Source organism: Arvicola amphibius, chromosome 1, assembly GCF_903992535.2.
Source record: "Arvicola amphibius chromosome 1, mArvAmp1.2, whole genome shotgun sequence".
Classification (NCBI taxonomy): Eukaryota; Metazoa; Chordata; class Mammalia; order Rodentia; family Cricetidae; genus Arvicola; species Arvicola amphibius.
The window spans coordinates 91682338-91697092 of NC_052047.1; the positions used below are offsets into that span (position 1 = coordinate 91682338).

Below are 14755 nucleotides of genomic sequence, written 5' to 3' on the forward strand. Positions count from 1 at the left end.
TCTAACTTTCCTATATTTTTAACACTGCCAGCCATGAACATGTTCTAGCATGTTCTTTGTTCTATCACAAACTGGCTAGCAGGGCATCTTTGTGTGTAAGGCAGGCTGATGGCTGTGGTAGCAAACGTGTTCATTTTCTGTTTTCCTTGCCTTTGGGGACATAGATTTAAACCAAACCAGAGTTTCAATTCCTAATACATAGATGATATAGATTTAAAAAATCATTTAATCAAGCCATCCCCACAGCCGGTTGGAGCTTCCTCAGATTGTGCACGGGTCACCTATCTCCAACAACGACAAGACAGGTCATGGGAGCTAAAAAAAAAAAATGAAAGTAAAAATAGCCACTGACAAAGAGTGAATTTGCAGAGGCTTTGGAGGATAACATCATTCACTCACTTGTTCAAGAAGCCTTTGCTTCTACTTGGCATATGCAAGGCACTGTACCAGGTACCTACTATGTGCAAAGTACTCTGCCAGCTACCTACATGGTAGCTGCACAGAAAAGTCTGCATCCAATATAACTTACAACATCTCAATGTTACAGACTAATATAATAAGGAATCACCGGAGCAACCAATTTGAGGCTGAGAAAAGAAAATCAGGGCTGGAGAGACAGCTTGGTGGTTACTTGTGAGTCCTGCTATTACAGAGTACTCTGGTTTGAGTCCCAGCACCTACATCTGACAGCTCATACCGCCTGTCACTATAACTCCCGAGGGTCCAGCACTTCTAGTCCCCAAGGGCACCTGCACTAATGTGCCACACTCATACACTGACACGCACCATCTCCTCCACTGCCAAAAATCTAACAAACAGAATCGCTACAACATTTCTTTATAGTATACATAGTAGACAATTCCTTGAATCAATTTGTTTTTTCCTTAAGCATACTCAAAATTAAAAATAAAATATTACATCATATCCATGTAACCTAAGCATTGTGGTGGTTTGAAAGACAATGGCCCCCCAAAGTAAGTGGCACTATTAGGAGGTGTGGCTTTGTTGGAGTAGGTGTGGCCTTGTTGGAGGAAGCGTGTCACTGTAGGGGTGGGCTTTGAGGTATCCTTTGCTCAAGCTACACTCAGTGTAGTAGACAGTTCATTTCCTGTTGCCCACAGATCAAGATGCAGAACTCTCGGCTACTTCTCTAGCACCATGACTGCCTGCACATCGCTGTGAACCACCAAGACAATACTGAATTAAACCTCTGACACCGCAAGCCACCACAGTGAAATGTCTTCCTTTATAAGAGTTGCCGTGGTCATGGTGTCTATTCACAGCAACAGAAATCCTAACTATGACAGGCATATGAAAAGGTTTGGGAAATACTAATGCCACAGTGGAATTCTGAGGTTGTTTGCAGGTAGTGCCTGTCAGTCAGCAGGTAAAGACCCTGCCATTATAAAAGCTCACAGCCAGGGCTGGTGAGATGGCTCACTTGCTGCTGAGACCTCTGTCCTCATACTGTGGAGGGAAAAAGAGAACCAGCGCATGCCCCATGGTGAGCATGCCCACATACATACAAATGAACACAAACACATAAATAAATGCAAAACAAAGTTTTTGAACTCAAAATATGCTCTTTGTTTAGGGTTGGTAAAGGGTCTTTGGTTTCCTCAGGAATATATGCCATAGACTTAGAATGATTATGTATCTAAAATATTAATATGAGATAATACTTACAATTCATTTCTCATAATCCCCGATAAGGTCAGTTCTTGCCCTGCCACTTCAATGTTGTGGAAACCATTTTTGTATGAATGCAAGCCGGGCATTCTTCTTCTAAAAGAAGGGTATGGTTGTCTGAGGAGGGACAAGAACTAACCTTGAGCCCTAACTGCAGTCTGTTTGAGGCTGCCATGACACTACTCCAGAGAGGGAGCAGGCTCAGCCTGTGAGGAGTTTGGCTCCTAGAGACTTAGGTTGTCTTATATAGACAGTCTCAAGAAGAAATAATTCACCGTGAAACTTATTCCTCAAAGAGTAACGATATGCCCACCTAACCACGCAGATATGAGCCCCACACAGGCATTCCACCCAGTATGACCTCAACAGGCAAGGCGTGGGGACATGTAAACATTGTCTGTCCACGGAAACTGACTCTCTAGCAGCAGAGGCCCTGTCTACTGTCTTATCCACATCAGCTATAACACCATGTAGCCAATAAGCAACAGACTTCTGCCTTTTTCTCTCTTGGTAAATTCTTTCACCGCTCACAGGTCACTGGCCTGTCACTGCTGCTTGGCTAGCAAGCATTTCCTCCTGTGCAGATGGAGTGTCATCTGCCTTTGCCATAGGGGGCGCTTTGCAAAGTGACAGCTTTTCCTCAGTCCCCGCAAAGCAGAAAGGGAAAGAGAACTCACTTGGTGAGCATCCCCAAGTCTAGGGGTACCTAAACCACATGAAAAGAGGGTACTAGATGAAAGCTGTTAGCCCCTCTTGCTGCTGGGGAGGGGTAAGGGAGAAATGGCAGAGTCCAGAGAGGGGCACTGTGGGGTGGGAGAGAACAGGATGGCTATTTAGGACCCTGACTTGTCTGTAGGTCCCCACCTGGGATTACTGAAAGATGAGACCTGACCGTGGAGATCAACTCGATATGGGGATTGCAAGAGACTGCAATACTGTGGGTTATTACCCATGATGCACACGGAAAGGAGCCTGACAGAGAGAGAGAGAGAGAGAGAGAGAGAGAGAGACAGAGAGAGACAGAGAGAGACAGAGAGAGAGACAGAGAGAGACAGAGAGAGACAGAGAGAGAGACAGAGAGACAGACAGAGAGAGACAGACAGAGAGAGACAGAGAGAGACAGAGACAGAGACAGAGAGAGACAGAGAGAGAGAGAGAGGCAGAGAGGGGAGTTTTCCGGTTCACAGCGTCTGTCATGGGAACAAAGGGCAGTGCCACTGAGATGCAGCCTAGAGGCAAGGGGCTTCTGCTTCAAGGCACATCTTCATTCATTGCTTTCATTGGTAGCAATGAAAAGGACCTTGAAGAAGGAACCATTTTTTGTTCTTTGCGCTATTGACCTTTGCTCTGACTGGAAAGTTCCTCCTTTCAGCCGCTGCTGATCCCCTGGCTGATAGGAACCTGCTTCTTTGAGCCTCCAATGGGGACTGAAGTTCAGTGACTCCAGAAATGCTCCAGGCCTTTGGCACCAGATTGGAAGTGCTGAGGCCCAGCCTCAGAGACTGAGTTACTGCCGGGCTGTCTCTCCAATGCGAGACAACCGCTGTTGGTCTACTCTGACCGTATTGTGTAAGCCAATCCAATAAGTTCCTTCAAAAAATAAATATATCCATTCTTCCAGTCCTGCTCCCTTAGGGGGGCCTGGCTAAGGCAGCTGCTTTATCTGGTGTTTGTCACATCAAGGAGGAAAGTAATTAATATAAAAATAGTTGAAAAGTCATTTTTAAATATTTTTAGAAAGGTGGAGATTGATTCTCTCTCTCTCTCTCTCTCTCTCTCTCTCTCTCTCTCTCTCTCTCTCCATACACACACACAACACACACACACACACATGTAAAACAGCTGAATATCTAGACCAAATATCTCTGCTCAGAGCCAATGAGACACCTCAGCAGGGAAGCTATCAACCCTAAAGACCCGAGTTCAGCTTCCAAGACACACACGACAGAAGGAAAGAACTGGCTCTTCCAGGCTGTGCTCTGGCCTGCATGGTGGCACAAGTGTACCCCCCCTCCTGGAAACTAAACATGTCTGATACACTAGTGACTGAAATAAGTACCATCATTTTACAGTTATTCACAAGTAATAAGTAAAGTCATTAAACCAGTACTAAGACAATGAAACTCAAGAACTAAGACTGCCACGTTGCTTATTTTTACAAGGAGAAATGCCGTTTTCCAGAGAAAACAAGGCCAGAGAGTCTGGCAGCAACCCAAGAGCTTTCTGAGCAAAGAACTGTGCCTCAGGTCAGGCGTGATTCTGACTTGTGGTCACCGCTTGCGCAGCTTCTGGGATAAGAGCACAAAGCAAGTTGGGGTGAGCTTGTTTTAGTCACAGGTAAAATGGAAACCCCAGGTCCTGTCACTCAAATAGCTGCAAACTTCAGCGCTTACTCACAAGGACTTCGAGAACAGTGCAGCCTTCCAACATGGGTGCACAGAGAAAACTCCCGACTTAAGTGTGTGAATATCTCAGTGCCCACTGCCATAAAGATAGCCCAGTTTGGTCATGCCGTGTCTTCACCTTGAAGGCAGATTTCTGTCTGGATGCAGGTTCCAAGTGAATACAGATAAAAATCTCCCTTATTACCATTCTTCACACAACAGTCTAGCTTTACGTAGTTATTATCTTTTAGTGTAGATGGGCATTTTGCCTGCATATATATGTGTGCCTGGTGGCTGCAGAGGCTTGAAGAGGGCATCAGATCCCCAGGACGGGAGTTCCAAATGGTTGTGAGCTGTCGTGTGGGTGCTGGAAATCAAATCTGGGTCCTCTGCAGGAGCAGCATGTCTCCTCCTTGCAGAAGGTTATTAGGAAATACCTGTGGTAAACAGTAGGCACTAAAAGAAATGGCTGGCCGAGAAGACGGCTCAGTGAGTGAAAGGGCTTGTTATACAAGCATGAGAACCCGAGTTTGAGTCTCCAGAACTCACGTTAAAGCTGTCAATTTTCAGCAAGCAAAAGCAATAAAGGGGAATGTTTTGTGTGCCCCTACCCAGCACCTCCAGCCCTTCGTCTCCTGCTAGCCTTATCGACAGCACCCCTAGGTTTGCCCAGCCTTTCAGCGCCTGACTGACTCAGCAGAGCAGACTTTGGGAGGAGAAACAACTGGGCAGGTATCGCCCTGCTCCTAGCCATGCACCCCACATGGTTGCTGGACAGTGGCTTCATCTAGGGTGGGGGCTGGCTGACAGAGTCCAAGTGAAGCCACGTGGTGAACTGGGGGCAAAGCTGAAATGTAATCGGCACTTTTCACGTGTGCGAGGTGTAGCCCAGTGTTCTCTCAAGAGCAATTATTATTTTTTTCCTCAATTTTCTCACTTCCCAAAATTGGAACTGAAGGTCATATGGCTTGTGAAGAAGAAAAAGTCACAATATGTTAGGAGCTGCAGAAGAAGGCCTGATGTAGTCACACAGCTATTTTAAAGTAAAATATCTGGATCTAACCAGAAACAATCCATGGCTGTCTTCAGAATAAAAAAATGATTGACGCAGAGCGTGCAGCTGTCACTAGGCATTTTTCCTCAGGGTGACAGCTGCCGCATTCCTCTTGGGAGGAAGGGGGGACGGGACTGGTTAGCTACACAGATGCCTGGAGCACGGATGGGAGACCAAGCGAAGGTCCTTGCACGGAGCAGCCGCTCCGGGCACACACCTCCGCAGTCCTCCAGCGTGTCTGCTCACTCTCACTGGAATGTGTCCTGGCCCAGGTGTCTCCAGGCATTACACAGCACGGGAACAAGGAGAGATCAGCAGGGCAAGGAGTCACAGGGCAGCACCGGCCCGAACACACCCTGGGAGAAGCTTGGTTCCTGACGCAGGGGCACCACCTCATTCTTCTGTCTCTGCCCCTGTCTTTCCTAGGAAGCTAGCGTCCTCCAAGTCAGCTTTCTGTTCCATCTGAAGGCCAAGTTGCAATGCATCTTCCCCATCCTTGCTCCAAGGGCTCAGTCCTAACTCACAGTCTATCACTTGTTCTGGTTTCTTCTGCCCAATACTCCTCTCTTTTGTGCTTTGAACTGCCTAGTTTTGTCTCAGAGGCCCAGACTGCCCTAAAATCACTGACCAGGATGGGAGAGGCTGCTTATCCTTGGCTCAGATATGGATTTCTCTCTCTACATGCTAACGGGTTGCCCTGGTTAGCGTGGGCACGCTCTGCTCCCAGCATGCCGTGCAGCTGCTATTGTCTCTGTGACTAAAAGCCTTCTGCAAACTGGGGCTGTCAAGGCTTTTAAGTTATCAAGGAAATTGCTGTCTGTAGAAAAGGCTTGATGCTTTCTCTGAACCCTATACTTACTTTAAAATGGTTTTCTTTACTACACGTTTTCCTCACTGCATTCCAGGGCGAATCCTATTTTAAAGTGACAGGAGGTAGACAAATGCTTGCTTATAACTCTACAATGTATTTCTTTTCTTGTTTTTTTTAAAAAATAAAGGTTCCAATCAGTGTGCCCTAACATATAACAATTCTTCAATCTGGAAAAATAAAGAAAATAATGCGTGTTCACATGTTTTAATCTTAAAACTGCTAACTTCCTCATGCGCCATCTCAGCACGGCTTTTTATAGGGCTGTGCAGAGAGGTAACAGACAAGGAGTGGCTGAATGACACGTGGGTCACGCCTGACCTAAGGTGGAGCCAGGGAGTTGGGACAGAAGTTACAAGGCAGTACTTTAGTGCTGGGTCTGCATTTCAGTGATACACCACTGAGTTTTATAGAAACCAGCTTGAACACCCTTGGAATAATGGGCAAGTCAATTCCACTCATGATGGAATGTGAAATTGGAGAGGCTGGATACTTTATTTGTAAAGAGATTTAACTCAGACCAAACACCTTTCTCAGGTAGATCAGTACGCTGGCCTATTCGTACATTCGTGTGTGTGTGTGTGTGTGTGTGTGTGTGTGTGCTCCTTTGTTCAGCTCTTAGAATCCAGTCCTTTCGCAGTATTTTCTAAACAAAAGAAAACTTCCCTCTGTATTGTACCATGTAATAAGGATTCAACGGGGAGAATTAGCATGCCACTTGTAATAAAGATTCAAGGAGAGAGTTAGGGCTCACCATCCGTCTCACCAATAACACAGCACTCAGCAAGCTAACCTGAAGTCTCCCACTGAACTGGAGTGAGAGGGTGGGGCTCAGTCCCTAAGAGAAAGTGGGGAACATGTTCATCACGTGGCTTCATGAGGCAGAAGGTGCTATCAAAAGCAAAACCTTGAATCTCAGCATACAGTGCGGTATTGAGGCACTCCGGCCATCCCGCCTGCCTCAAGGAAAAGGGCTCACTGAGAACCTTCCAGATGTGGGTCAGCCTGGGTCGGACCCCTGAGATTCTCTTCAAATTCGAGTTTTTATTCGATATTTATGCTTCCCAATTAGGAACATGGTCAATTATGTGATTATGAGCTTTGCATTTTTAAATTCTACAATGTTTGGCAAATTCTTCTTGTCAGTACTTAAAAGTGCAGACCAGAAAGGCACAACACAGCATTAGAACCCTGTGTCTATTCACGGCGTTCACGGGGTCTAGAAATACTAGACCCCTGCGCAGAGCGGGGCAAGTGAGGGCACAGCAAAAGAAAGTACATTAAGTGACGGGTTGTCACAAGACCGGTCGGACTGGGAGGTGACTCCCTTCTGCCAGTCCACCAATGTCCCCCGACCTACTTCAAAAGCCTGCCCTCCTGCCCTGCTGATCAGCAAGCTGTCTTGTTAATCATGCATTCGAGGGCCTTTGGGGGCTCTCGTGCTCCCTTCCCTATGCGAGGGAAGCCCAGCTCAGTCCAGTGTCTTACCTATCCAAGCCATACACAATAACCAATCTGCATAACTGTGAATGCCTCTTGGCTTGGGCTGAGGGCACTGGGCAATTTCCTCACTTAAGTCTGTGCATAGGTTAAGAGTCTAGGCAGATAATAAAAGTCTCAGTTTGGCATAAATTCAAGGGCAGAGAACTGTACTCTAGGTCAAATGGGTTTGTTTTCGGGCACAACAAACGCAAACAGACCTTGCAAACACCATACCTTTCTTCCATGGACACCTCCTTTAGCTGCTGGTGTGGTTTGGTGCCTTCCATTTCCCTGATGCTCACGGCGTAGATCTTGGTGGTGTAGTCGATGGCCTTCTCTCTGGCAACATCACTGTCATAGCCTCAAACAACAGAAAGAGATTGGGGTATGAGCTGGTTTTCAGGCGTTTGTGCGGGGGTGGGGGTGGGGGTTGGGGGCAGAGAGAAAGCTGCCATCATCATGGAAGGGGTATGGCTGATTGGGGCTCACCTCCATCTTCTTCCGCATCTGTATCTGACTCCTCACTGTCAACCAGCTTGCTCTCTTGGGTCCCTACAAATTCCCTGGTCCATATCATCAAGGCCGTGTCGGCGCCTCCCACCGTGAGCAACACAGAGTCATTGTGCAGCCACCTCACGTTGGTGACGTGCGCGCTGTGCCCCACATACTTCTTGAATCTTGCATGCTGTCCCTGCAAATACAGCCAGAAGCTGGCAGTTAGTTACCAGTTACCAGCGGCTCTTGATTCCTGTTAGCTAGGGACGGAACGGAACTGCTCAAAGCAGCGATTCCGCCAGTATCAGGAGAGCACATGCTTGGTGGGTGCGGCAGGGCTGGGGTCCCACAAGACGGCGGCGCTTGGCCCACAATAGGTCTTCAACATGTGTTTTTGAAATGCATTTGGGAATTAAGGAAATAGTTTGTTTTTGTGTCGCTCTAACATCAAGCATATCAGGCCCAGAGGTGTTTAGTGTGAACTTGTTACACTCCCAGTCGATCCCCATGGTGGCTTTTAGGTCACAACTCAGGCAAGGACAGAAGGAAGCAAGGGACCTCAAGTAATGTCTAAAACAAATGCGGCAGTTTCTCCCACGGACACTGGGGAGGAGAAACCACTCAAAGAACTGTTGTAAAGACAAAGCAAGCTGCTGTCCACAGACAAATCTAAATAAATAAAGTCCGGTTTTCCAGTCATTGCTGGAAGCTTTCAGAGTGTGGGGCCCAGGCTGCACCATTCTACTTGCAGGTGTTGAGGCGGGGAGGGCGGGGCGTGCCTGTGGCTGTCCCCAGGGGTGTCCTAAAAAGTGCTGGGAAGCCTGCCTTGGCACCAGGAAGAGCTTCCATTCTGGGCTCATGAGACACGGCCTGGCAGCAATGAGCTCCTGTGGGAGCCATCTAAAGAGGTGCTTTTTCCATTCTCTCACTGGCTCCCAGGGAATACCTTACACAGTGTGGCAAGCCACATGAACTCTGGGTCAGGAGCCAGCGACTGGAGGCGTGCCAGAAGAAAATGATCGCACACAACTGAGAAGAGACTTCCCAAGGGCTTTGGGCTGATGCACTGGGACACAGGGGTAGGTGTGGGGCTTCAGTCCTGCAGCTCTCCAGGTCTGCTGACCCTTCCCAGCTACCTGCAACCTACCCAGTCCTCAACAAAGCTGGCAGAATGGGAAGGCCAGAGAGGCCAACAGGCAGAAGAAGGTATTTCCAAGGCCTCCAGGGTTCTGTGTGCCGAGATCTAATGCTCCCTGCTGGCCTTGGAGGGCACCTGCACTCATGCACACATGCACACCCACTGACAAACATGTACACATGCACACCCACTGACAAACATGTACATATTTTAAAAAACGGTAAAAAGAAGGAAGAGAAAGCAACTAAAATTAAAAGATCTGAATATCCACTTTTGCAAAGATGGCTTGTGGAGATGTAAAGGGGACTATGCCAGGGGTGTTGGCCAGGCGAAGGACGAGGCCTGGAAGGTGGCCATGCCTAGTAAGAACAGGTGAAATGACCAAGAAGGTAGCTTAAGAATGAAGCTTGCATTTTGGACACCGGGAGTGTTGTGTGTCAGGAATAAGAACTCCATGCCCTGTCTCTCTGAAGCAGGGTTTTATTGTACAGCCCAGCTCGACCTCACACTTAGGATTCTTCCATGCCAGCCTATCAGCTGCTGGGATTGCAGACACGAAACACCACGTCTGATTACAGACATGAACCACCACGTCCGATTACAGACACGAACCACTATATGTCTGATTAATGTCTGACTTTGGTGTCTCTTTTTATTTTATTTTTTATTTTTCTTTAAGACAGGGTTTCTCCGTGTAGACCTGGCTATCCTGGGACTAGCTCTCGTAGACCATGCTGGCCTTGAACTCAGAGATCTGCCTGCCTCTGCCTCCAGAGTGCTGGGATTAAAGGTGAGCGCCACCAGGCCTGGCTCTGGTACCTCTTTTTATAACCCATTAACTCTGTCAGACCAGTGTTCCACATCCACAAACTCATTCAGCCTTACTTCTGTACAGCTCCTCTCTACATACACACTCACTGTGGAGTCAGGGCTGCTATGTGTTTGCAGGGAGGACACCCACACACTCACCGTGGAGTCAGGGAGGACACACACACACACACACACACACACACACAATCACCGTGGAGTCAGGGAGGACACACACACACACACACACACACACACACACACACACTCACCGTGGAGTCAGGGAGGACACACACACACTCACTGTGGAGTCAGGGCTGTGATGTGTTTGCAGGGAGGACACATACACTCACCATACAGTCAGGGAGGACACACACACTGACCCTGGAGTCTTGCGGGGAGGACATGCACACACTCACCGTGGAGTCAGGGAGAACACACACACACACACACACACACATACACACACGCTCATCGTGGAGTCAGGGAGGATACACACACACGCTCATCGTGGAGTCAGGGAGGACACACACACACTCACTGTGGAGTCAGGCCACACACACACTCACCATGCAGTCAGGGAGGACACACACACAGACACTCACCACACTCACTGTGGAGTCAGGACACACACACACTGACCGTGAAGTCAGGGCTGCGATGTGTTTGCAGGGAGGACACATACACTCACCATGAAGTCAGGGAGGACACACACACATTGACCGTGGAGTCTTGCGGGGAGGACACGCACACATTCACCGTGGAGTCAGGGCTGTGATGTGTTGGCAGGGAGCACAAATTCAGTTAACAGTGAATTTGCTCAGACCCAGAGCAACTATGCTTATTAGCATGCAGCAGTTGGGTAAGGGAACTGAGCTAGAAAAACTAGATTAAAAAAAAGCAGGGCATTTAGATACGGTGGCACAGACCTGCAATACCAATATTTGGAAAGGCAGAAGCAGGAGGAACACAGTAAATTCAAGGCCAGCTTGATATATATGGGCGGTGAGGTGGGGTGAAGAGAAAGACGGCTGAATAGTTGAGAGAGCCTTCTGCTCTTCCAGTGGACTGGAGTTCGACTCCTAGCACCCATGTTAGACACTGGAACCACATTTACTCCAGTTCCAGGGGCTCCAAGGCCCCTTTCTGGTCTCTGGGGGCACTTCTACTCATATACATGCACATAATTTTTAAAATAATGAAAATAAACTGGAGAGAAAGACAGAGATAGATAGATAGATAGATAGATAGATAGATAGATAGATAGATAGATTAATATACTGATAGATTGATAGGACAAAGAACCTGAACAGATATTCTGCAAAAACAAAAAATAAAACAAAAAACCAACGTGGAAATGGAAAACAGGGGCATGAAAAGTCACCAAACCTCGCTTACTAGGGGAATGCAAATTGAAACCATAATGAGATATCACCACATATGTTAGGACAACTGGTACCCAAGGAAACAAAAGAACAAGTGTTTGGGAGGGCGTGGAGAAAAGGGAACACTGCCGGAAATGCTAAGCTACTGTTGGCGAGAATGCAAATTGGTGCCGCGTTATGGAAAACAGCACGAAGGTGCCTCAAAAACTTACGGACGTAAACCACCGTGTTCTGTTTGCTATTTCTCCATCCCCAGTCTTTGTTTAAGGTTATGGAGACGGAACACAGTACTTGGGTGAGTCGGGCAAGCGCTGTACCATGGATCCACCACCTTAGACCTGCGTCTGTTGAGCTGCCTCAGTCCCACTATGTTTTAGTTGCTGGCCCTTTATCAGACACTAAGTATTTTAATAACGTCTTGGAGGAAGCTGCAGTACTGGATAGCTAGAGAGATTTAAATATCTGTTATCAGTTACAGAACTGGAACTAAATGCAGACTGACACATGGAAGGGATGTGGGGGCACCTGGCACTGGCATTTGACTGATATCTCTTCCCATGATTTAGAAATAAGATTGTAAGATCGAGACGGCATGGGGCTAGAAAGGAGTCACAGTCTCAGAGGCACTGAAAGATGTGGCTAGGATAGACAAGCTAAGCATGGTGAACGTTCTCGTGGTATGGATACAAAGTGCTCTAACCAGACTTCAGACACTAGATTCTGCAAGTACAGGGTGGGAACGTGAACGCTCCTGAGAACGACAGCTCCATGCATAGATCAGCTAGGATTTTAGCTCAGTTGGTGACAGTTTCATTTTATTCAATGGAACTGTAAAATCAAAACCAAGAAGCTAATAGCCTGGCTGTCCTGTGAGCTAGTCAGGGTCTATCTGAAGCACTGGCTCCTCTCTAGGCAGCTGGAGAAGGGACTGATGTGGGCAGAGAGGGAGAGCAGCTAGAAATCACAGCACATGGGGAATGGCGAAAGGGACTGGAGATGCCCAGAGGGGAAGATGAGCTTACAGGGTACAACGTTCCTACATACAAAGGCTGTTAGAGAACTGGAAAGATGTCTCAGTGGTTAAGAGGCAGGGTGCAGGCTACACACGGGCTCAGGGCCAAGTGATGCCTGTTAACAACAGAAGCTGCTTCAAGACAATGAATTGTGCTGTTCACAGGGACAGCAGGTTCCTAGTCTCTGGACCTATGCTAGAACAGTCGGAACGGCAGACTGTGAGGTATCAAGATGACATCTAATCCACAGTTCATATGATGGGGATCTGGGAGAACCTCTATATCATGAGAATTTCACTTAAGTCGTCCACTTAAAAACAGTACCAGGGAGGTTTCTACACAGCATTACAGAAGTAATAAATACCACTTCTGACTACCTATGCATTCAAATAAAAAAAAAAATCCACACAGCTGCAATAGGTAGGTTTAGGAAAATTACTGAAACAGATCAAATCTCTGACAAACATGCAATATTACCTTCACAGGATATGAGAAAAGCTTAACAAATCCGAAATCATCCCCAGTGGCTAAGAGGGTGCCATCTTTAGTGAGACTGGCAGCGTTGACATCGGTCACATCGCTGTGCGCTGGCCAGATTCCTTCACAGGTGGGTCCCAGGACGCAGGTCCATGTGTCCCATTCTATCTTCTCGATCTGCAGGAGGATGAAAGAGCGTGACCATGTTGTGGCGCCTCGTTTCTTCTTGTTTTACTTAAGAGAACCCATTTTTAAAATGAGTAGTTAGCTGGAGACAAGAAACTCTCCAACAGCAGGCATTTGTACTGGGTGCTGAGCTCCAATTCTCAGTGCCATTATTATTGTTCTCATTATGAGACAAGGTCTCAGTCCGTAGCCCAACCTGGCCCGGAACTCTCAGTAATCCTGTCCCAGCCTCCCAGGCGCTAACATTACTGGACACAAGCATTGTATCCAGCCCCTGAGTTGCATATTTAAAGCAGTATTGCCTTTTCTCAATAAGCCAATACAACTGTCACATATACTCGAATATTTTTCCTAGACCAAAAGCATGCTTTGTAATTTTGGAACTCCGACCACAACAAAGGTTTGTAAGGTTTTAACTAACTTTTTCATCACTGTGCCATCCACAAACTAGATCGGTTATTGTCAGCCCCAGCGCTGACACCTTGTGCCAGGTCATGCTTTGCTGTAGGATAACAGTCTATGCAGGACGCCATGTTTGACAGCATGCCTGGCCTTCACCCTTGGATGCCAGTATCCCGCCCTTTTCCATGGACACCAATAAATGTTCCAGCAGGCAAAATGCTTCTGGCAAACAATTACTGAGCTAGTAGATATTAAATTTTTTTAAAAAAGATTTTGGTGTGTGTATCTGTACATGAGAGTTGGGGTACTTATGCTGCAGTGTAGGTGGGGAGTCGGTACTCCCCTTCCGCTCTGTGGCTGCTGAGGATTGAATTTAGATTGCCAGCATCAGCAGCAGGTACCAGATTCTAAGTTTTTCACAGGCTTGACCTTAATTATTAAAAAATTACATGCGGGGTAAAGGGCATGGGGAAAAAATAGTTTGGCACTGGATTGGTTCGACTTCTGTTTCATTATGGATAATATTGTTTATTATTACAAATGAACGCTGGGAGAATATCTAAAAATTTACAATCATAAAAAGCATTGTACAGGGGCTGGAGAGATGGCTCAGAGGTTAAGAGCACTGACTGCTCTTCCAAAGGTCCTGAGTTCAATTCCCAGCAACCACATGGTGGCTCACAACCATCTGTAATGAGATCTGGTGCCCTCTTCTGGCATGCAAGCATACATGGAAGGAATGTTGTATACATAATAAATAAATAAATCTTTAAAAAAAAAAAGCATTGTACAAAATGGCTCAATGAGTGGAAAGGGGGACGTGCTATCCAGCTTGTTAGCAGACTCAGGTTCCTTGGGAAACGAAGCTGAGCAGAACGCTATCGATGTCAGGGATACAGTCAGCCCTTGCCCTCACAAGTCAGAAAAACAACTTAACGGCTAATATTTAAGAAATTCAAAAGCACAAAGGTAAACAGCGCCCTGTGTTCATAATTAAGATCGACAGGCTTGATTAGAATGTGTAATTTTCAACCAAGGCAAATACCTTTTTTAAATATATAATTTATTTTCCATTTTATGTGCATTGGTGTTTTGCCTGCACGTGTGTCTGGGCGAGGGTGTCAGAAGCCCTGCAACTGGAGCCACAGACAGGTCTGAGCTGCCACGTGGGCTCTGGGAATTGAACCCGAGGCCTCTGGAAGAGCAGCCAGTGCTCTTACAAGACCACCGAGCCACCTCTCCAGCCCCCAAATACCTTTTAAAATCTTTATGTTGGACTGTTACCTCAGACGGTCTTATTATATGTCTTCTGCCTCTTGGAGCTTCAAAGAAAAGTTGTTCTTTGGCACCTGAATTAACTTGCAACAATTTCCCT

At 47.0% G+C, this 14755-nt stretch overlaps 1 protein-coding gene across 4 annotated transcripts in view; it reads right to left on the bottom strand.

Annotated features, from left to right (window-relative positions):
- Eml6 (EMAP like 6) overlaps window positions 1-14755 on the bottom strand; it is a 160438-nt gene that overhangs the window by 30102 nt on the left and 115581 nt on the right. For all 4 annotated transcript variants that reach the window (XM_038313523.1, XM_042054357.1, XM_038313533.1 and 1 more), the window contains exons 24-27: window positions 14665-14753; window positions 12793-12969; window positions 7967-8168; window positions 7712-7838 (exon numbers count right to left, since the gene is read on the bottom strand). In XM_038313523.1, coding sequence (XP_038169451.1) covers window positions 7712-7838; window positions 7967-8168; window positions 12793-12969; window positions 14665-14753 — 595 coding nt within the window. The remainder of the gene's footprint in view (window positions 1-7711; window positions 7839-7966; window positions 8169-12792; window positions 12970-14664; window positions 14754-14755) is intronic.